The 21,412-nt window shown below is 45.0% G+C and overlaps 1 protein-coding gene across 10 annotated transcripts in view; it reads left to right on the forward strand.

Moving 5' to 3' along the window:
- mical3a (microtubule associated monooxygenase, calponin and LIM domain containing 3a) overlaps positions 1 to 21,412 on the forward strand; it is a 59,532-nt gene that overhangs the window by 6,586 nt on the left and 31,534 nt on the right. For 8 of the 10 annotated variants that reach the window (XM_034536092.1, XM_034536084.1, XM_034536086.1 and 5 more), the window contains exons 2-17: positions 8,756 to 9,130; positions 9,647 to 9,854; positions 9,967 to 10,083; positions 10,200 to 10,301; positions 11,036 to 11,191; positions 11,606 to 11,706; positions 13,230 to 13,487; positions 13,684 to 13,799; positions 14,191 to 14,317; positions 14,439 to 14,532; positions 15,226 to 15,373; positions 18,576 to 18,772; positions 18,904 to 19,022; positions 19,136 to 19,198; positions 19,334 to 19,507; positions 20,498 to 20,599. In XM_034536092.1, coding sequence (XP_034391983.1) covers positions 8,852 to 9,130; positions 9,647 to 9,854; positions 9,967 to 10,083; positions 10,200 to 10,301; positions 11,036 to 11,191; positions 11,606 to 11,706; positions 13,230 to 13,487; positions 13,684 to 13,799; positions 14,191 to 14,317; positions 14,439 to 14,532; positions 15,226 to 15,373; positions 18,576 to 18,772; positions 18,904 to 19,022; positions 19,136 to 19,198; positions 19,334 to 19,507; positions 20,498 to 20,599 — 2,361 coding nt within the window. In that variant the 5' untranslated portion in view covers positions 8,756 to 8,851. The remainder of the gene's footprint in view (positions 1 to 8,755; positions 9,131 to 9,646; positions 9,855 to 9,966; positions 10,084 to 10,199; positions 10,302 to 11,035; positions 11,192 to 11,605; positions 11,707 to 13,229; positions 13,488 to 13,683; positions 13,800 to 14,190; positions 14,318 to 14,438; positions 14,533 to 15,225; positions 15,374 to 18,575; positions 18,773 to 18,903; positions 19,023 to 19,135; positions 19,199 to 19,333; positions 19,508 to 20,497; positions 20,600 to 21,412) is intronic. The other 2 variants (XM_034536090.1, XM_034536093.1) reach the window with 1 other exon arrangement.

The raw sequence follows: 21,412 nt of genomic DNA on the forward strand, positions 1-21,412 counted from the left end.
TATGTGATCCTGATTTTTTTTTTTTGTAGATTACACCAGACTTTAAGAATTTAGATTTAGTTTTTGTACTGACGTGGATCACACAGATACTGGTATCTGTGTGAAAGGCCGGTGAGAATTCTCATTTGTTTTTCTTCAGTAAAATATGTTCTTTCTTGCTCTTACACTAATTATTTGGATTAATGTCAGAATATCGCATGCTTTTTCCTGCTCTTATGTTGTCAACTGCTCACACCTTTTCATGTGTTTGTAAATCTTTCTAAAATAGAAACGGAAACATATCCTCACTTACCTTTGTTGCTTTTCTTATGTTATTTCTTCTGAAAAAAAATAAAATAAATCTTAACAACCTTTAATATCGTTACCACAATTTCAGCCTCTGGGTTCAGTCAACTCTGACAAATAACCACACAATGTGGCCGGGACATCGGATTATTCCTCAATCTTTCTTTGCCTGTTGTTACATTCAGTCCACACAGACTGGGCTGAGCCTCTCGGAGGTTTAACTATTAGCTTTGTAATTAATACGGGGAAGAAAGAAGCGCAGAGTTGTACTGTAGTTTCCCAGGGTGTGCCAGAAGAAATATGAAGAAACATACCGTTGGTTCGGCCTTTGTGTATTAGGTGTGTGAGGCCTTCGAAGGTTAGTTTTCATATCTCGGCCCAGCTGTTTATATTCCTGTCCATCACCCTTCACGTCTGAACACACAGAGAGACAAAAGAATGAGATGTTTGCTTTGTCAGGGCAAAAAAGAAGTCAGTCTCTGATTGACATGGGAGATATTGTTAAATGAATTACAGGCTTAGTTTTTATCCAACTTTTGATTATTTTGATCTTCGTCTTTGAAGACTTTCCCCTCTCCTCTTCTTCTCTCCTGCATGCCTCCATTCCACAGCGGTCATGACTAAGCCTTGGAGACTAGTCTGTGTTGACTGTGTTTGCCTCCAGGTTTCAAGTTACGCTTCCTAGTTCACAGGGAAAGATGGATATGAGTCTGGGGAGGAGGGGGGGAATCGATCGTGATTCTCTAATGAAAGATTATGACTCGAGGAAAAAACAAAATCTGTCATTTCAAGTTCATTTCTCAACGTTTTGATCACCTGTAACAGTTCTGTGACAGCGGGCTGTCCGTTCCTTACCGGTTCTCTTTGCAGTGCTTAAAAAGGTGACCCCCCCCCCCCCCTATTTGTTACTAATATTAATAAATTAATTTAAAAAAAACGTTTTTGTTGTTGTTATGATTTTTAAAATAGCAGATAGTTGCAGTAAGATGACGGAAAAAAAACAATCGTTTTCTAATTGCATCGCAGCCCCTCTGAATGGGAACGTCATCATGAGGAGAGATTTCCACCCCTCTCCGAGTATATGAGTAACCACATACACGCCTCCATCTCACTCCTCACACACTCTGGTGTGAAATTTGAAAATCAAGAACAAATAACCAAATGATTTTTTTTTTTTTTTACAAGCAGTGCTATTGATGGCTGTCCTTTCTGGTGTTTTTTTCTTCCTGTGGTTCTTCGTGTTTATGGCTGCGTAGCTGCGGTGGCCGCTCCACTCTTCCTGTGGGAGGTGAGAGAAAGACCATGTAATCGGGATCGTAGAGACTCCCCAAATCAAATAGCTGCGGCACGTTCTGGCAGGCGGCTCTAATCGACCATGTTTGACACCCGTATGCAAGCAGTCTGGGCTCAGATTCTGAAGCTGTTACTAATATGAATTTCATAAGAAAGACCCTTTGTCGTCTCAGACAGAGATTGGATGTACATTTCTTTTATTGGCTGTGCTATTTTGAGCTTTGAGACCAATCGATTTTGAAATACTCTTGCAGGCTACAGACACGTATTGGGGCTCAGATTCAGTTATGCTTTTGTAGTTGTAGTTTTTTTTATTTTTTTAGGGTAGCCGTGGCAGCACAACTGAGCAGACTGGGAGCCTGCTGCAACCTCTGAGTCAGAAAGGTGAAGCCCATGTGGCGTGGCTCCCTTGTTATCGACTGGGTCCCTACAACGCTGTGTTTTCAGTTCAGAAAGGTAACTAACTTGGATTTTGTTGCTAAAGTGGTACTTTACTTGGTAGATGACAAGGGCATCAAACACCTCAATTGCCTCAACTGCATAAAGAGGATGCATGCGACGGGAAGCGCGCGCACACACACACACACACACACACACACACACACACACACACACACACACACACACACACACACACACACACACACACACACACACACACACACACACACACACACTAAGCCGTCTGTCAGGGAAGAGAGAAGATGAACACACGGTACCTGGGAGGGTGAGGCCGGCACCAACGGAGGAGGCAGCATGCACACGTCCTTTAAAGGCCCGCGACAGCCCGGTAGGGATGAATGTGTCCGCGAACACAATGCTTTATTTTTCAGTGCACTGAGTATTAAAGTGTCAGTCTGTGTAGCGATTTAAGGAACAACAACATGGAATTGATGCATTCATCGACTCGGCGGCCAATCTGTAGCCCGAGTCGGGGGAAAGATCCGCATCGGTTGTGGGAGCTAGAAAGAAAGTGCTCGGCCTGACTGTCGGGAGCAGAAGTGATTCCAAAGCCAGTCGGCCTCCGCCAGAAGCAAGTTGAGTTTCAGTCAACAAATGTGTTCTTTAAAAAAGTGTTTATCTCTGTGAACAGACACACCAGTGTCCTGGAGGCTGATCCTGTGTATGAATAACAGAACACAGCATAGTGGTTTGCATAGGGGCATAACGAATACATCGGGACAGTAACCTAGTCATTCACCTTGTTGACTTAAGCTTCATGTGTGTAATCTTTCTGTTGACACACGGGGATAATGTTTGACGTGACGATCCGTTATTACTGTTATTTCAGGTAATTATATTTCCGCTCATTTTTGATCTTCTGGTTGAGACGAACACGCTTTCTAAAAACTACTGTGTGTGTGTGTGTGTGGGGGGGGGGGGGGGGGGGGGGGGGGTGGCCCATGAATAGGCCACGCCTGCTGCATTTCTCTGTCATTGACATTATGGTCAAACTATAAGGTATCCAATGCCGTCCCCAGTGACTTATCATAATGAGTACAAAAGGAAGGTGATGATTAACTGTTAGAATTAAAGACTTAAACAGCATTTGTCTTAAGGCGAACAGGATAAATAAACTGAGCCATAAAACGCTCTGATCCAGCCGTTATTACTGGCGAACAAGGTGTGGTCTGCGACAAGTCTGACTAAATGTTCTGCATGTACATCCATTATTGTGGAGACGATCTCCTGCTCTCTGCCGAGTCTCCTGATGGATGACAGGAGGAGACGGGTCTGGATATCACGTTCATCTCCAGGGTGTCGTCTCCGTCTACCGGTCATCAGTGAGCTGGAGTCCGACGGAGGACAAAACACTATTTCAGGGCGCAGACACAAATTTACAGTCATCCCGGCTATTTAGTGCCGCTATGGCGATGACTCAATTTACTCAAGAAGTTTCCCTCAAAGCTTCCGTGTTGTATTTTTATTCATTTTCTTTACTGTCCATGTCTGCAGGAAGAGAGCTCCACACCAAACACGTCTTGTGTTCTCTGTTTATATTGAAAGAGAAAATTGCACAACATGTTGTTGTGAATTCTCTCAGTCCGGGGCTTAAAGCCTAGAATGAAAATAAAAAAATCAATGCAGATAAAATAAACAAAGTTAATAAAGTGGCATCCCAGATTGTTTTTGTTTTTTTTTACAAATGGTGACCAAACTTGCAAAAGAAACAACAAAGCATAACAGCCACTATACGTTTTGATAAATATGAATTGACATACTTTTTTTTTAATCCAGGCTTTGAAATCAATTCTTATTTATTGTCTGTTTGGCAGTCACAGAATTCATGTGTAAAAGCAGTGCTGTCAAACGCGTAGCCCAGTGGCCTAATCTCTGGCTCTATGTTTAGATTAGAGGATGATATAATACTCCCAGTAAAAAGAAGGTGTGTGTGTGTGTGTGTGTGTGTGTGTGTGTGTGTGTGTGTGTGTGTGTGTGTGTGTGTGTGTGTGTGTGTGTGTGTGTGTGTGTGTGTGTGTGTGTGTGTGTGTGTGTGTGTGTGTGTGTGTGTGTGTGTGTGTGTGTGTGTGTGTGTGTGTGTGTGTGTGTGTGTGTGTGTGTGTGTGTGTGTGTGTGTGTGTGTGTGTGTGTGTGTGTGTGTGTGTGTGTGTGTGTGTGTGTGTGTGTGTGTGTGTGTGTGTGTGTGTGTGTGTGTGTGTGTGTGTGTGTGTAGCTTTGCATGCATGAGTGTAAATTATTGTGTGAATCCTGCGAATGCGAGAAATCCTGCTGCTCATCCTGATGTTAGGAGATTTTTGAGTGTGTGCTGAGCCAAAGCTGCTTTGATTTTTCTTCTTTTTATCATCCACTTAAAATTTTGTTTAGTTGGAATTTTAGTATTGTAGAAAAACAAACAAACACCCCCTTACTTAATCCTGTTAATGTCATGTTGCTACGGGCCAGTAGCATCAACGGACACCAACGTGCTAATCCGTCGTCGTTCTCTGCCCACCGGAGACGCATGGTGCAACATTTACTGTTGAGTGAGCACATGGGTCTCTGCAGGAGGCTGCTATTATTCCAATTATAGGCCAGGTTTATTGTTGACAATAAGCTGGGTCAGGGTGTACATGTTACAGCAGACCTGCCTGAGCCACACTCTGTCGCAGCATGTCAGCCAGCAGTTGCATTACCTTCAAAGAGCGGTTAAATGTTTACTGTGAGCTTTCTCAGGTGTGTGTCATGAAGGTTATATTATACAGGCTCCTCATCTCCCCTGCTTGGCTTTTGATGCATTGTGTCCTTAATGGTCAAATGAAAAGTCCACAGAGGGATTCACTTAGGTCCCCTGTGGATGGGGAGAGAAGCCAAGCGAGAGAACGACTCACAAAAAAAGAAGAAGATGCAATTCCACCATGAGGTGAATTATTGCCCCTCTTAGAGCGTCCTCTCAGGTTCCTGTTTTGTTTGATGTGTCTTCTTTTTTATTTTTATAATTATTTTTTTTTTAACGACGGCGCCACCAGTTTTTTTGCGTTTGAGACGACCTGCTTCTACTCTGTCTCACAAAACGGCCTCGATGCCGACGACGAGCTGTGATCTTCTTGCTCGCCTTCGGTCAGCAAGTTTAAAACCACCAGCGGGGGCTCAGAGAGCCGAGTGTAAGAACTCTGAGCAGGCGTTTTCAGACTTGTTTCGTCAGGCTTTTTGCAGGTTGATGAGATTACAATTTACGGAGATACAGTGGCCTGAAAATAACCTTGAGACTGTCTTTCATGTCTGTTCGTACGCAGCGTTTTAGGACAGGCCCCCCGAGCACTCGCGGCACACTAAAGAAACTGCAAGCCTGACTGAATCTCAGTCTGCACCTCGAGTCCTTGTGGAGATTAACAGAAGCGGGCTCAAGGTGCCCAATATCTGTTTGAGGGACGTTTATGTATTTACCCTGCCTATTTCCACGCAGTCATTATTATTGACTAGCGCCATAGATTGAGTCATTTGTACTGAACACTGGCAGTTTCGATGACCCCCGATTGATCCCTGTTATGTCGATATGTCTGATCAGAGGGGCCAGTGTTAAGACGGTATTTTGCGTATAAGCTGCTAAAATGACACTTTGCACAACCCACAGACCCCATCGGCTGCAGGTGTACAAAGGCATACAGTTTTTTTGTTTTTTTCATAGAAATAATGATGTTGCAGGTTGTCTGTATGCTTGTGTTGGAGGAGGCCCCTTTCCGTTTGTGCTGGCACTGCACCCCTCGGCCCCGACCCGGGCCGACCGAGGCAGAGCCACCGTTTCCACTGCAGTGAGGAGTTGGCAGTGTGTGAAAGGGAGGCCAGCTGACCTCTGTGCCTGCCTCCCTTGCCTCATGCGTTGCCACTGGGACCGGGACTACTTTGGGCTTCATGAAGCGGCTCGACATCCTGGACAGTGAAAAAAAAAGCCCAAGGTTTTCCAGAGAAAGTGTCTGACGGTGTAAATATTCTACGTGTGTTCCTCTGGATTTCAGTACCTTGAGTCCTGTCTTCCCCTGATTGGTGACCCAAAACGTGAATGTTTGACCTCCTCCATTATTCATCTTTTGGCGATGTCTTACTGCGGATAACTGCGTGCATCTACTGCCCACTTTAACGGTGTTAAAGAAAGAGAAAGCACAGACGAGGGACATAAAAGACTGGACAGAGGAATCTGTGCTCTGCCTGCAGGAATGTTATGACTGCCCTGACAGGGACATGTTTAACCAGTCTTGTGGGAACAATTTGGATGAACTTGCTGATGTAACACACTCATATGCTACCTTTTGCAGGGACATGATCATCGCTTGCAAGCGAGTTAAAATCTACCCTAATAACAAACCATCGGTGACTAAATCTGTTAAATCCAGCATACAGAAAAAGAAACTTTCTTTTAAACAGGGAACATTCTGATCTGCATATAGCTACCACAGAGCTGAAAATAGACATTTTACAAGCAAAACATAGTTACAAAAAAGAACTAGAGAAGAAGATGGCTGCAAATAACCTTGGCTCAGCCTGGTCCAGCATGAACACTTTAGCGGAAAAATGTCATGTCCCTCTGGAAGGCTTCAATTCAGATACTGAGTTTGCCAATGCCCTCAATCGTTTTTATATTCGTTTTGATACCTTTTGATTTTACTAATGAAACTCAGGAACTGAATTACAAACTGGAAGACAACCAACACTTTGATATAGACCAGAAGGATGTGGAAAAGGCCTTCCTTTTGATAAATGTACATACGAGTCACGGACCTGACAACATCTGTGGTCGTTTACTTCAAACTTGTGCAGAAGATCTGAGTCCAGTTTTCAGGCACAGCATGTACCTAAGGTCTGGAAGGGTGCTGTGGTGGTCCCTGTTCCCAAAATCAGTTGCCCCAAATGTCTAAATGATGTTAGACCAATTGCTCTCACATCAATTTTAATGAAAACTTTGGAAACACTGGTAAGGTCAGTTTTAAGGAAAACTGAGCAATCACTTGACCCCATGCAGTTTGCCTACAGGCCACACAGGAGCAGAAGATGCCTCAGTCACTTTGTTTAATTTACTTTTTAAACACTTAGAGGGAAATGGATCTCATGTCAGACTTCTATTTGTAGATTTCTCCTCTGCTTTTAACACAATTCAACTCCATATTTTAGAACAATTTGACTTAAGTCACAATCTTGTGGATTGGATTCTTGACTTTTTAACCAATAGGACACAAAGAGTGAGGGTAAAGGTTTGCTCCTCCACTGGCTCCCCACAAGGACGTGTGCTTTCTCCCCTATTATTCATCCTCTACACAGATGTGTCAGAGCAGGTGTGAAAATAGGATCATTTTAAAGTATGCAGATGATTCTGTTATAGTTAGTTGGCTCCAGGACAATGAGAGCAGCCAGGCGTCTTATTTCCACATTGACAAACCCATGATCGCCTTATTTTATCGTGCTTTTATTGAATCAATTTGATCTGTTTCTTTGGTGTCATGGATTGGAGGCCTGTCTTTAAAGAACTGAAATGCTCTACATCAGGTTGTGAAACGGTCTAGCAGGCTGATTGGTGACTCCCACCCTTTGCACAGGGAGTTTCAGCTTCTTCCTTCTAGACGGAGGTATTTAGTTCCCACGGTGTAGAACAAAGCGGTATAAAAACAGCTTTGTTCCAGCAACCATCACTCGGGTGAACAAATTAGAATAATAACGGCGCACTGATTTGTGGCTTTGTGTACTTCTATCATCGCGTCTGTCTTGTTGTCTGTGTTGATTGTAATGTGTGTCGAGATGAATGCCTCACTTTCCATTGCAAACCAAGTCTACCTACGGGTACAAATACAGTAACCTGAACCTGACCTACATTCATTTTTACCGGAAATGAAAATGTTGACTCAAACACAATACTGTATCACCTTGATAGGAATCGTTTGACCTTTCTGGGCAAACACGTTTCCTTTTATGTAAATTGTGAGATAAGAAGATTGATCATATAACTCTACTGTAAATGTGAAGCTAGAGCTAGCAGCCCGTTAGCTTAGCTTAGTGTAAAGATTGAAAACGGCTAGCCCCGGTTCTCTCCAAAGGTAACACAATCTGCCCACTAGCACCTCACAAAGCTCACAAATGAACAGGTTATATCTAGTTTGAGGACTCTGCACAATAACTGAGAACTACTTCTTCCTCGAACACGTGAAGCCAGTTTCAGCACCTGCAAGTCAAAGCGGTTAAACAAACGGCAAAAAGTCCCACAGGAAGCTGAATGGATTATTAAAACATTGTTCTATTGCCAAATCATTTTTCTTTGAATAACTAGGATTTTGTTTTGTTCCATCGTGTTTTGGGATGAACCGGCTATTTCCTGTGTCTGGAGTGATTTGTGCCCCACAGACGCACATATCTGTCACCCCGAGTGTTTCCTGTTTGGCTTTCTGTGAGTTTGGTGCCCTTTCCTGTGTCCGGCAGCCTCATTCCTCGACAGATAAGGGGTTGTTTGGGGTCGTGTTGCTGCCGAAGAATGACAGCGAGACCATAAATGATCTGGTCTTCATCCTCAATTGCTGCTTTGATTGCTTGTCCGACCAGCCGTCATACATATGGTTGTCTGATTGGAGAAATTCAGGTCACGTTTCATTAAGAGGGCGTCAAAAGTCCTCGTCAATCTTAATCCTGTAAGTCTGCTTTTCTGCATTATCTTCTGTGATTCATTGAGTTTTTTTAATTCTCTCCCTCTTGTGAACAGAATGAAGATGCCTGAGGCGCGGAGTTAGAGCCCTCCACCAGAGAGCTTTTCCAGGGCTAGGGGCTGGACCCTGAGACCCCTGCCTGAGTCTGAACTATGGGGGATGGAGGCGCCGGTGCAGCTGGAGGAGACGGGGTGAACAAGTCCCATGTTCTGTTCGACAAGTTCGTCCAGGGCACCACGTGTAAAGGCACGCTCAAGGCCTTCCAGGAGCTGTGCGACCACCTCGAGGTCAAGCCCTGCGAGTACAGGGTCTTCTATCACAAGCTCAAGTCCAAACTCAACTACTGGAAGGCCAAGGCGCTCTGGGCAAAGTTGGACAAGCGGGCCTGCCAGAAGGAGTACAAGAAGGGCCGTGTCTGTGCCAACTCAAAGGTACGCTTTGATCTTTATAAACTGTCTGGTTCATTCAGGGACGGCTTTGCCTCGAGGTGGCTTAAGTCCAATGAGAGCTACAATTTGATTCTCGATGTTAAGGAATCGTGTGGGTGTGGGTGGACTGCAGGGACACCTTTTCATTTCTTTAAAGAAGACGGTTCACTTCAGTTCAGTCTGGGGAATTTGATTCGTCACCGGCTCTGGTTTCCAGTGTACACAACTCCAAAATAGCGGTTGGGGCTGATTTAACCGGTTGTTATTTCTGTCGAAAAGTTGATTTGACTTCTAATGAATTAAAACACTAGTGTAGCTTGAAACTGTGATTTACAGATGGATTCTGGTTTTCTCTTTAACGGTCAACTGTTGCCTTTATAGACTTTTGTTCTCATCATGCGTCGCATCCCATTATCTAGTGGCTTGCAATAAATGCGTCAAACTCCTAAAAGAGCAAGAGTTGGAAGTCCACATCTTTCTTATAGCGCCTCTGTTACATCCGCCCCTCTCTGTATTTAGTGTCTGATCATTGGTGCGGGGCCATGCGGCTTACGTACAGCTATCGAGCTGGGTTTCCTTGGGGCCAAAGTGGTGCTGCTGGAGAAGAGAGACGCCTTCTCTCGGAACAATGTGCTGCACCTCTGGCCCTTCACCATCCAGGACCTCAGGGGCCTCGGGGCCAAGAAGTTCTACGGAAAGTTCTGCGCTGGTGCTATCGATCATATCAGTGAGTGCACTTGACACGTTTTGCTCCGTTTATGACATAATTTCCTCGTAGGACAAGATTTGATGAGTTACGGGATTCATTCAAGTTCCCTTTCCTCTGTATTGTGTTGCAGGTATTCGTCAGCTACAGTTGATTCTGCTCAAAGTGGCTCTCCTGCTGGGCATCGAGATCCATGTCAACGTTGAGTTCAAGGGTCTTATTGAGCCCCCAGAAGATCAAGAGACTGAAAGTAAGTGAGTCAAAAGACAAGTCGAAGTAAATGAGTGGAAACAGACCATGATTTTCGTCTCTGTGCTGGCTGCAGTGATGCATTTCTCCGATTACACATGCTGTGTGTTTTCTCAGGGATAGGCTGGAGGGCTGAGGTCCACCCCAGGACACACCCTGTCAACGAGCTGGAGTTTGATGTCATCGTCGGGGCAGATGGAAGGAGAAACACGCTACCAGGCAAGTCCTCGCGCACCGACTGGGAGGAAGGCAGGAGCAAAGCTGTTTGTTTTCCTTAACCAAACAAGACCAAGCACTAACGCCATTATTTGTTTTTTTCCTAAACCTACTCGGAGGTCACTCGGAGTGCTTATGATCTCACTTGTGTCCAGCTGTGGTCAGGCGGCTGACCTCACTCCTGCGTTCCTCTCGTATGAATGAACATTTGTGCACATCTGTGTATGTATGTATGCGTGTGTGTGTTTGGTTTTTGTCTGGCTGCTACATCCAAAGAGTATTTCTGACTGCTCTCCCAGCAGAGCAGAATAGGAATTGTTGAATTGGCTGTCTGTTTCCTCTGAGTGTTGAGGCCTCACACACACACACACACACACACACACACACACACACACACACACACACACACACACACAGCCACTCAGCCACGCCCCTGTGGAGTAGAGTACCATGAGCCCTGTCTGTACTACTGACTGCTGCATCAGTGAAGGGAAGCAGCACGCTCCTTCTGGGATGACCATGAACTGCAATCGCACAGAAAACAAAACTATAAAAAAAACTGTTTACGTTGTCATGATCCGGAGCATCTGGTTGCATTTATAGTGTGCATTTGCAGATTACGTCGTACGTCATGTGTCGTAAAAAGCGAACGTGAGCACTTGGGTGGGCTTACTCCCATGCCCATTGCTTCCTGACCTTGAGGACCGCTTCCTCATCCTCTTTGTAACTTCCCCCAGGGTTTCGGCGTAAGGAGTTCAGAGGAAAGCTTGCCATCGCCATCACCGCTAACTTCATCAACAGGAACACGTCGGCGGAGGCAAAGGTTGAGGAGATCAGCGGGGTCGCCTTCATCTTCAACCAGAAGTTCTTTCAAGACCTCAGAGAAGCGACAGGTCTGTCACAGCTCCGTTCTACTAGATTGATTAAGGGACTTTGTGTTTGTTTTCTTCAGGTAACTATAAGTCAAAACCCCTCAGGATACAGCATAACATATTTACTCTTTAATTTTTAAGATCTCTCAACTAGTTCCTGGAATCAGTGCTTTATTTGGTAAAGTAAACAGGATAACTAATCTGTCCTTGGATCCCCGTTCTGTATTTGTCAGCTCCTCCAATTAAAATGCTTAACATTAGGTCTGATGCCAAGCCTCCCACAGTTTACTGACACGACAATGTAACTCGGGGCCTTGGTTATGTGCTCCGAGTCGGGTAATTGCTCCTCTAATGACGACATGACAGCCAGCAATGGCAATAAGGAAAACGATTGTTTGCGATGTAACAGTGCGTCTTTCTCCCGGGTCTCGTTAGGTGTTGACCTGGAAAACATCGTCTACTACAAGGACGACACACACTACTTTGTGATGACTGCCAAAAAGCAGAGCCTGTTGGAGAAAGGAGTCATTCTGCATGTGAGTGATGAAAGCCCGGATCTCGGCTCGATGCGATCCGTGTGCCTTAGAGGCGATTTGTTAGATCTCATTCTGTCTCTCTGTACTCGACATGAAACCTAAATGCACGCACAGGCTAACTCCATCAGAAGTCCGTCCCTGTGTTTTCCGTTTTGTCTCGACTCGCTTTCATTCTCCCTGCCTTTTTTAAAAAAAATGTTCCTTCTGTTTTTGCCCGGTGTCAGCCTAATGGTCTGACCGAGCCAACAGTGTTCGGGCCCAAACTGCCAACTCAAGCATACTTACTGAGTGTTTGTGTCCTCGCTCTACACGCCAGTTTCCTTTCCCTGGCCACATTCCACAGGAAATGGGAAAGACCTTTTTTTTTTTATGTCTTCATGTACAAACAACTAAAGGTGTGCTCTGTTTCCGTGGTGGCTTTTTTGGGGATTCGAAGTTACCTAAGAACTCTCTTTAAAATTAGCGTTTTTGCGGCACCCGACACAGTCATCGTTCTTCTCTGGATAATTTTGAGCCCTGTGTGCAAGTGTGTGTTTTCATAGTGAGCGGATGACATTAATGAGGTTTTGGTGCACACAAGTCTGAGCCCTGAGGGGGATTTGGAGTATGGAGGCTTGTGTTAATGAAATGTCATAATTTACTGGTGTACTAAGTGCTGGAAGTTCCCTTTTGATAGAAAGTGCTAGACGGATCCTTTTTTATAGAAATGAAATTGACTCTGTCCTGCCCCTTGGAAAGGGATAGAGGAAGGGTGGAAGAGATGGCAGAGGGAGGTGGCGGGTCCACACAGTTCAAGGCAGCAAGTCAGAAAACAACTCTCATTCAACTCTCATCTTCCACTACCCTGCCCTTCCCCTTCCCCTCACCCACCACCAACCGGCCTGGCACTGGACAACCAGGGAGATTGAAGGTGGAAGAATGTGCCTCCGATGCCCTCTGTGAAAACATGTCACTTGGAAAGAATGCACTGATTTGATGCTACATGTTGGAGAGACTCGTGAACATCTCGGTTTATTCCCCTAAGAGTACTTTGTAGCACAGAGGAGTCTTACAGGGGTAGTCCACTTCAACATGCTCCTTTTTGTTTACGGTGTAAACTACACGTTCCTCGGTTTACAGCGTGAACTGAACATGTACAGTGTAAACAAGGCTACCATGTGAACTGTAAACTTTAATGTTTATTGTCATGTGTCCTTGTCACACTAAATGATTGCTCTGCCTCTTTTTAATGTCACTTATTTCGTGAGCCAGACAATCTCCAATCTCCAAGTATTCTGTATGCTAGACGCCTTTTTTAATGGCATGTTTTTCCCTGATCCAGAGGAGATATCTCGATGCAGATTGGCTGTTATGAAGTGTAAATGGGGTCTTTTGTTTTCCCATGTAATTAGTGCAGTTACAGAGTTGGCTAGCATTAGTTCCTAGACTCTTGCTACGTCCTGAACCGCTGTGCACGTTGTAACTGTGTCATTACGCCTGTGTCTCCTCCTCTTCTAATGGCGCCTGTCCCGCCTGCGCTGCAGGACTATGCCGACACAGAGCTGCTGCTGTCCAGGGCCAACGTGGACCAGGCCGCCCTGCTGTCTTATGCCTGCGAGGCTGCGGATTTCTCCACCAACCACCAGCTGCCCACGCTGGACTTCGCCATCAACCACTACGGCCAGCCCGACGTAGCCATGTTCGACTTCACTTGCATGTACGCCTCGGAGAACGCCGCCATGTTGCGCCAACGCAACGGCCACAATCTGCTGGTGGCGCTCGTGGGCGACAGCCTGTTGGAGGTGAGAGAGAGAGAGACGGCAAAGTTATTATTATTTATTTTTTAAAGCTTTCCACGAGACTGTGTTACTGTTCTGCACTTGTGAAGTTCAAGTTCTTCAACATTCCCCCCCGCCCCCCCCTTTTGTTCTCATAAATCCGTGGTTCTTCTGTGGCCATATTTGGTTGTTGACTGTGTTGTTGTGCTGTTGTCTCCAGCCCTTCTGGCCCATGGGCACTGGCATCGCCCGAGGTTTCCTGGCAGCCATGGACTCGGGCTGGATGGTGAGGAGCTGGGCTCAGGGCAAAACCCCTCTTGAGGTTCTAGCTGAGAGGTGAGGGTGTGGAAACACTAAAACACAGAGACTCCCCCTTCTCTTGTCCTTGCATACACACACACACACACGCACACACACATACGCATACATGTGCTCTCTGTTCAAACACACCCTTTTATCTCTAAGTGCTTTACTAGGAAATGTGCCTGTATGTGATCTCAAGCAGCATTCCCACCTCTGCGAGTACTAATGGGATAAGAGGTTCACATAAGGACTGCATGGAATGTGACTCCGCTGTTCTGCAATAACTCTCTCTGCTCTTTGATAACAATGCTAATGAGTTTTCCTAAGCTATGCCCTATGTATCTCCCTATGTTTTCCTCCCATCGATAAGACTCTGCTTATATAGCACATGGGAATATAATCAGTGTTTTCCTCTGTGCTTTAGGGAGAGTATATACCGCCTACTGCCCCAAACCACGCCAGAAAACATCAGTAAGAACTTCAGTCATTACAGCGTGGACCCCACCACGCGCTACCCCAACATCAGCCTTAACTTCCTCAAGCCTAGCCAGGTGAGTGTGACAGCCAACGGATCTCCGCCGCCATCTGTTACAGTGGAGAAGCACACGTGTTGTTCATGCAATATAGCAATGGCTGTGTGTGTGCGTGTGTGTGTGTGTGTGTGTGTTGCAGGTGAGGCACCTTTGCGACACAGGGGAGTCCAGGGAAATGCGCATTGAAATTGAGAATGTGATCAACTCGTCGACACCAAAGTTGGCCAGGAATGGTTTGTATCTTTTCTACGCCTCAAAAAGAGACTCTAAACTGTTTTGTTCGTGGGAAAAGACGTTCTTGGATGGGATTTTGCTGCAATCACTGTTGCTGAAATATTGAACTATTTTCACTGTAGACAATTGCCTGCTTGACAAGCAGTTGCGAGGTAACGCAGGCCATATGCATGCTGTTGCTGTTCAGGGATTCCTAATAGTTGTAACAGTTGGAAAGTCTTCCTGCTATAAATGAGTAATGAACAGTGGAATGATGGAACTTTGTGGATGCACTGATTGACGCCTCTTGATTTAATTCTGCGTATACTAACTCATTGATACCCTCACTCGAGCGCCATGGTTTTAGTCTGCTTTTTTATTTAATGTCCGTTCCAGCTGTTTTTAAGGTTTCCATTGGGTTCCGCATCCTCTCCTAACCTCTCATTTGCATCCTTTACCTCCCTTTTAAAACTCTCTCACAGTTCATAATGCTTCCTCATTTGCTGGTTAAAACTAGTACTAACATAGATGATGACAAAACTTAATGATACTATGCTCAGCCTCCCCTGACCAAGGCCATGAGATTGCCCAGCAAGAGCTGTGTAGTGCTGCCCAGAAACGTTTTTTTCTTTCTTTCTATGTTTAATCCAGATTCTGTTCAACCTGCTGCTTTGCCATCAAGCCTTTCCTTTTCTCCCTCTCTGCCTCACCAGAATCCATAGCTCGATCCAGTAAGCTGCTGAACTGGTGCCAGAGACAAACGGAGGGTTACAGGAATGTTAGTGTGACCGACCTGACGATGTCTTGGAAGAGCGGTCTGGCCCTGTGCGCCCTCATTGACCGATACCGACCGGACCTCATGTGAGTATCGTAAAGAATTGCATGCAGAACTATAGACGGGCCTATACTGACTCAAATATCAGGTATCGGTGATATATATTCAGTTCAATACAATGTTTATATACTAATAATAATAATAATAATAATAATGCATTCTATTTGTAAGGCACTCTTCATCCAAGAATCTCAGAGTGCCACAGAGCCAGTACATAGTTAAAACTAACAATAATAAAACATTTAAAAAAAAAAGGAATAGTTGTTTATAGTCATAAAACTCAACTCAAAAACGCCTTCCTGAATAAAAAGGTTTTTAGGCCAGTCTTAAAAGTCCAGTGTCTGTGTTGCCCTCAGGTGGTCAGGGAGAGGGCGCTGCTGAGCAAAATGCCCAGTCGCCCATGGTGCGGAGCTTGGTGGAGCGAGCGGTTTGTAGATCTGAGGGTGCGGGTAGAGGTTTGGGGAGTAATGAGTTCTTGTAGGTAGGGAGGTGCATGTTCATTTATGCATTTATGGGTGAGGAGTAGGACTTTGTAGTCAATCCGGGTTGAGACAGGGAGCCAGTGGAGTGAGTGGAGAACGGGTGTTATGTGCTCATATTTCCGGACTCTCATCAGGATCCTGGCTGAGATACTATGTACATTATATATTGGAATTTTAATTTCTGGTTTAAGTTTTGTCCAATTTGATGCAGCTATAAAAAGTTTAACACTTGAACTGTAATTAATGTTAATTTAGAATATTGCCGGTGTACAATTGATGATTTTACTAATAAATAATAATTCACCAAATGTATATCTAAATATTTGTTATATTTCATAAAACAATGATCCCAGTCGCTTCCACACAATGAGGCATTCGGCTTATTAATTAAACGCTGGTAACACAATCGGTGTTCCGCTATCGGGCGAGGTTCCGCTATCGGGACTGCTAAAGTTGGAACACGTATCACAAGGAGCCCACATTGATACAGGCGGCAGATTTGTTTTGTAAGAAAGAATGTGCAAGCGTGTCCCTTCACGGTCAGAGAGAACGGGTTAAAACTCCTGCCGTGCCTGTAATGACGGGCCCGCTGTGCTTTTTATGTGAGCTTTGTTGGTTACAAATAATGTTTATTGTCTTGTTGGGACCTTTTGTATTGAGTCGTACATCACTGTGAATGAGTTGACAGCTACCAGGCGTAATGGCCTCTTTGCTCCCTTAAGGGACCTCTCCTCATGTTCTGGCTTTCTCACACACACACACACACACTAACTACCCTTACACACGCACATGCGTACACACACACACACACACACACACACACTCTCTACCCTTACACACACACACACACACACACACACTAACTACCCTTACACACGCACACACACACACACTCTCTACCCTTACACACACACAAACACACACACACACACACACTCTCTACCCTTACACACACACACACACACACACACACACACTCTCTACCCTTACACACACACACACTCTCTATACCCTTACACACACACACACACACACTCTCTCTACCCTTACACACACACACTCTCTATACCCTTACACTCTACCCTTACACACACACAAACACACACACACACACACACACACACTCTCTCTCTACCCTTACACACACGCACACACACTCTCTCTACCCTTACACACACACACTCTATACCCTTACACACACACACACACACACTCACTCTACCCTTACACACACACAGTAAAAACAACACAGTCTCCAGCCTAATGTAGTTTGTTACCCTCTGGAGGCAAAGTGGCGATTAGCATTATAAGCTATAAGTATCTATGTCCTGCCCGACCTTTACCAAGTAGAGCAGCGGTTGTGCTCTGCTGAACTTGATAGGCTGGTTGATGGGAGGAGGGGAGATTGATGAGCGGAGGTACCTTTGGGATGCTGCATTCACGTGTACAAGACAGGCGGTGACCGGGTGGGGAGTTCTCTCTGTGCCTGATGTGGTGTTCTAATGCTAATGCCTTTTTTAAAAGCACTGTATGAGCATTCAAGATGTTTTGATGGCCCATCTTGATGGTGTTGTTCAGCTGCAGTGTAATGACATTCACGGTAATACAACATGTATAGTACAGAAATGCTTCTTCATTAGTGTTATATGCTGGCTCTCTGTCCGCTCGCATCCGTTCGAAGCTGCTGTTCAATTGTGGCTGGAAAATATCGATTAGCGCCCGCTTTCTTTGCTGACTCATCACAATGTTCTTCATTGGTTTGATGCGCGAGATGATCACGAATCATCAGCTCGGTCCAACGTTAATTGTTTCAAATCACATATTACTTTAGGAGATTTTTAGATTGTATTAAATAATTTAAAAAGCTTCAGTAATCGATACTTTTAAATTGACAATCAAATGAGAATGTGTAATGTGAAGGGGTCGCTCATAGTGGACTCTGCCATCTCTCTCATAGCGTAGTTTGCAGCCACAACAGGCTGCTGTTTTTTTTTTTTTTTTAGAGAAACAACTTCTATTATCTTATTACCTCCTCGGATCATAATTTAGCAGTAAGCTGGTGAACATAATGTAGCGTTTAGCAGCTGCAGATCCAGATGTTTCTCCTCAGGAGGCAGTAGAGAGCACAACAGGGCAAGTGGTTATTGGACTTGCACTCGTCTGGTGGTCAGAAACACGACTCCAAATGAATACGGAATGATAACGTTGCTCTGTATTTGTTAGATTTGTAATGAAGCAGCTATTTGTCATATCTGGTGACACCATGTCAATATTGTGTCCACAGCTTGTTTCTGTTTCCCCCAAGTGGCGAAAGAAAATCACACTTTAGTACCTAAAGAACACCTTAATGGGTGTGGTGTAATACTCTTATGGGGGTTTAATTAAATATGATCGCCTCTCAATGACGATACACAATGGGGGTCAGGTTTCAATTTGGCAATCAATGGAGATTGCTGATTTTTTTTATTCTCTATTACTTTGTACACAGAAGAAATAATACCTGTCAAATATTGACATGACTTTGTCATTAAGATTTCACCAATAGAACTAAAGAATCACAACTTAATCTATTGTAAAGAAATCTGCTAACTGTAGTTCCATTTACAGGAGCAGCAGCGATTCAAGGTTATTAAAATGAGTGCTTGTGTGCTTATGATTATCTTTGTCTGTCTGACCCTTATCTTGGTCATGCCATGCACTGCACCTATACTGTCCTACCTCATTCCCTCATTCCCTCTGCCCTCAGTGACTTTGATTCCCTGGATGAGCGAGACCAGGAGAAGAACAACCAGTTGGGTTTCGACGTAGCCGAGAGGGAATTTGGCATCTCGCCCTGCATGACGGGCAAGGAGATGTCTTCTGTGATAGAGCCAGACAAGCTCTCCATGGTCATGTACCTCAGCCAGTTCTATGAGATGTTTAAGGACACAGTGCCACCCGGAGGTGAGAGTGCGTGCTGCAGCGGGGCTGCTGCTTCTGTAATCTGGTGTTGGGAGGCGTCTGTACACAATTACCCTTCATACCCTCATACGTTCTTAGTGTTCCAATTTTGTTCTATTATTATTTCTGTACAGATAACCACAATTTGAGTCCTGAGGAGAAGGCGGCACTGATATCCAGCACCAAGTCCCCCATCTCCTTCCTCAGCAAACTTGGTCAGAGCATAGCAATATCCAGGAAACGAAATCCAAAGGTCAGTGTTTGAGAAATGCCCCTTGGGTCCTCCTAATTTGCTTTTAAATGTCAAAATGAATCGCTGTGTTGTTGTAGTAGGAGTGGAAATAACTCATGACGTGTCATCAACAGGACAAAAAGGAGAAGGATGTGGACGGCTTGGGGAAGAGAAGGAAAACCAGCCAGTCTGAAGATGTGAGTACTCCTGACAGCGAAGCGCCTCAGATGCTGAGTTTGTGATTTATTGTTTGAGCAGCCCCACCAGAATAGACTAATTAATCCCACGAGACGGACAAGCGAGTTTTTAAAAACTTTTCCACTTTCTCGCAGGAGGAGGTATCCAGAACCGGCCGCGACGACAGGCCGTCGGCCCCAGCTGTCCTATCGGAGAGAAAAATGGACTCCTGCACTGTGGGGAACCACAACAAAGTCAAAGTCATGGCCACCCAGCTGCTTGCCAAGTTTGAGGAGAACGCTCCACAGACTACGGGACTCAAACGACAGGTATGGAGGAAGTCACGCCGCTCATTTTGTGGAATTACTGCTGACGAGATGGAAAAAAACAGGCTTTCCACTGAGGGAAGATTAAGCAACAAAGAATAGACGGTCAGACCTTCTGGACTTCGTTGGAGTTCCCGTAATTTTTTTACAAACTCTTTGTGGTTTGTTTTTCCCTTCAATGAATAGTTTGATGAACATGTAGATTTGTGTGCTGCGTGACAGGGGCTCTGGTCTCATGATTGACGAGCTGTAGACCACTGTATTAATGAGCTGAGGTCCAGAATGCTAATATTGGTCAGGCTGGGTATTGTTCCTGTGTCATGGAGGCGGCCTCGCAGTGATGGCCGGGCTTGGAGGTGAATTGGTTCGCAGAGCTTTGGTTCGCTTTCCACAGAGTGGGAGGGAGCAGTGGGCCTATGGGAACACTAGACAGTATTGTTGATGGCGGGGGGGGGGAGAAAGAAAACTCTCAACTGTTGCTGTTTGAGAAAATGTCTTGTTATTATGTGTTTTGGAATAGCTGCTTCTGATTTTGAGTTTCAACATTTTCTTTAGATTAAAATTCTGCTGGTGTATTTCTTTGGCCTTGAAAATAGCTGATTATATGATGATGTTGAGACAGAACTTAACTTCATTGTAAGTCTTTGAGGATTTCTAAAGGCTGAATAGCAGAACAATTGTTTGGCTGAGGATACTTTATGCACACATTTGTGTTGACATTTCCTTTTACATATCTCTAAGTGCCATTACAAATACTACACAACTCTCAGCACGGTCTTCTTATGACTATGACTCTGTCATTTCCTGATTTGTTTTGAACACATGAGTTTCCAAGCCTCTTTGACTCCATCCTCCCATGATTCACTTCCTTCTTTCTGTTTTTTTTCCTCTCTCCTTGTTTCCACCTCTCATCGTGGATTATGTCATGATGCCTCCTTGCACGGTTATCCGGGCCCTCTCACTGGCCTCGCTCACCTTTGTCTGACCACAAAGGGGGAATCTCTGCCCAATCTGGATCGCCTTTTTCCCCTTACCTCGCCCCAAACCCCTGTGAATGAGCCAGTGCGCCTGGCACCTGTCCCAGCATGGAGAAAGGTAAAGAGTGGGACCGCCCCACCTCGTCCCCATAGAGACTTACAGCTAGGCTGACCTTCTAACCATATGTCCCTGTGGCGTGTCGTAGTGGGGAAAGCTGCTTTGTGCTGACCTGTACTAGTCTGGGCCTCACCTTCCCTGTAGACCATTTGCAGATCTGTTGTGTGAGATTCGTATGAATTAACTCAATGGCCCGTGTTGTGTGGTTAACAAAACTGTGTGAGTGCTTTTAACTTCTAAGTCAAATAGGTGTGTGTGTGTGTGTGTGTGACACCTTCATGGTCTCTCCTCTGCTTCTCCTGTCCTGGTTCAGAGACGCACACAGCAGCAGGAGCGGCTGAGCATTCGCTTCAAAGAAATGGTCAAGGGTCAGACACTGCCCAACAGAGGGGAGCAGGTATGGTTAGCTACGCTGGCCTGGTAGTCCTCCAACAACTTTCACGTCCCATTAAGTCCAGATAGTGCCGTCCCCTCAGCAAGCCAGACAACATCTCCATTGAGGGCTAAATAAGCCTCGAGCAGGTCAATCGGCAAAATGTCCAGATGGTTATATAACTGTATAAATCACGTGTTGCAAATCTAAAATGAACACAAAATAGCTTAGAAGAACATTGTATACACAAACATAGGAACAAGTATTGGGGTGTAGGTACCCTTGAGCACGAGCAAAACTGTTGAATAGGTTTTCTTTCACATGAAACATTGGCATTTGTTCTTTTTTTAATTTATTTGAAATCTGCATTGATTGCATCCATGTTTGCGTCCCATCACTACATTTCGCTGATGCATTTGCTTGGCATATTAAGGCCACCT

This window comes from Cyclopterus lumpus, chromosome 6 (genome assembly GCF_009769545.1).
Source record: "Cyclopterus lumpus isolate fCycLum1 chromosome 6, fCycLum1.pri, whole genome shotgun sequence".
Lineage (NCBI taxonomy): Eukaryota > Metazoa > Chordata > Actinopteri > Perciformes > Cyclopteridae > Cyclopterus > Cyclopterus lumpus.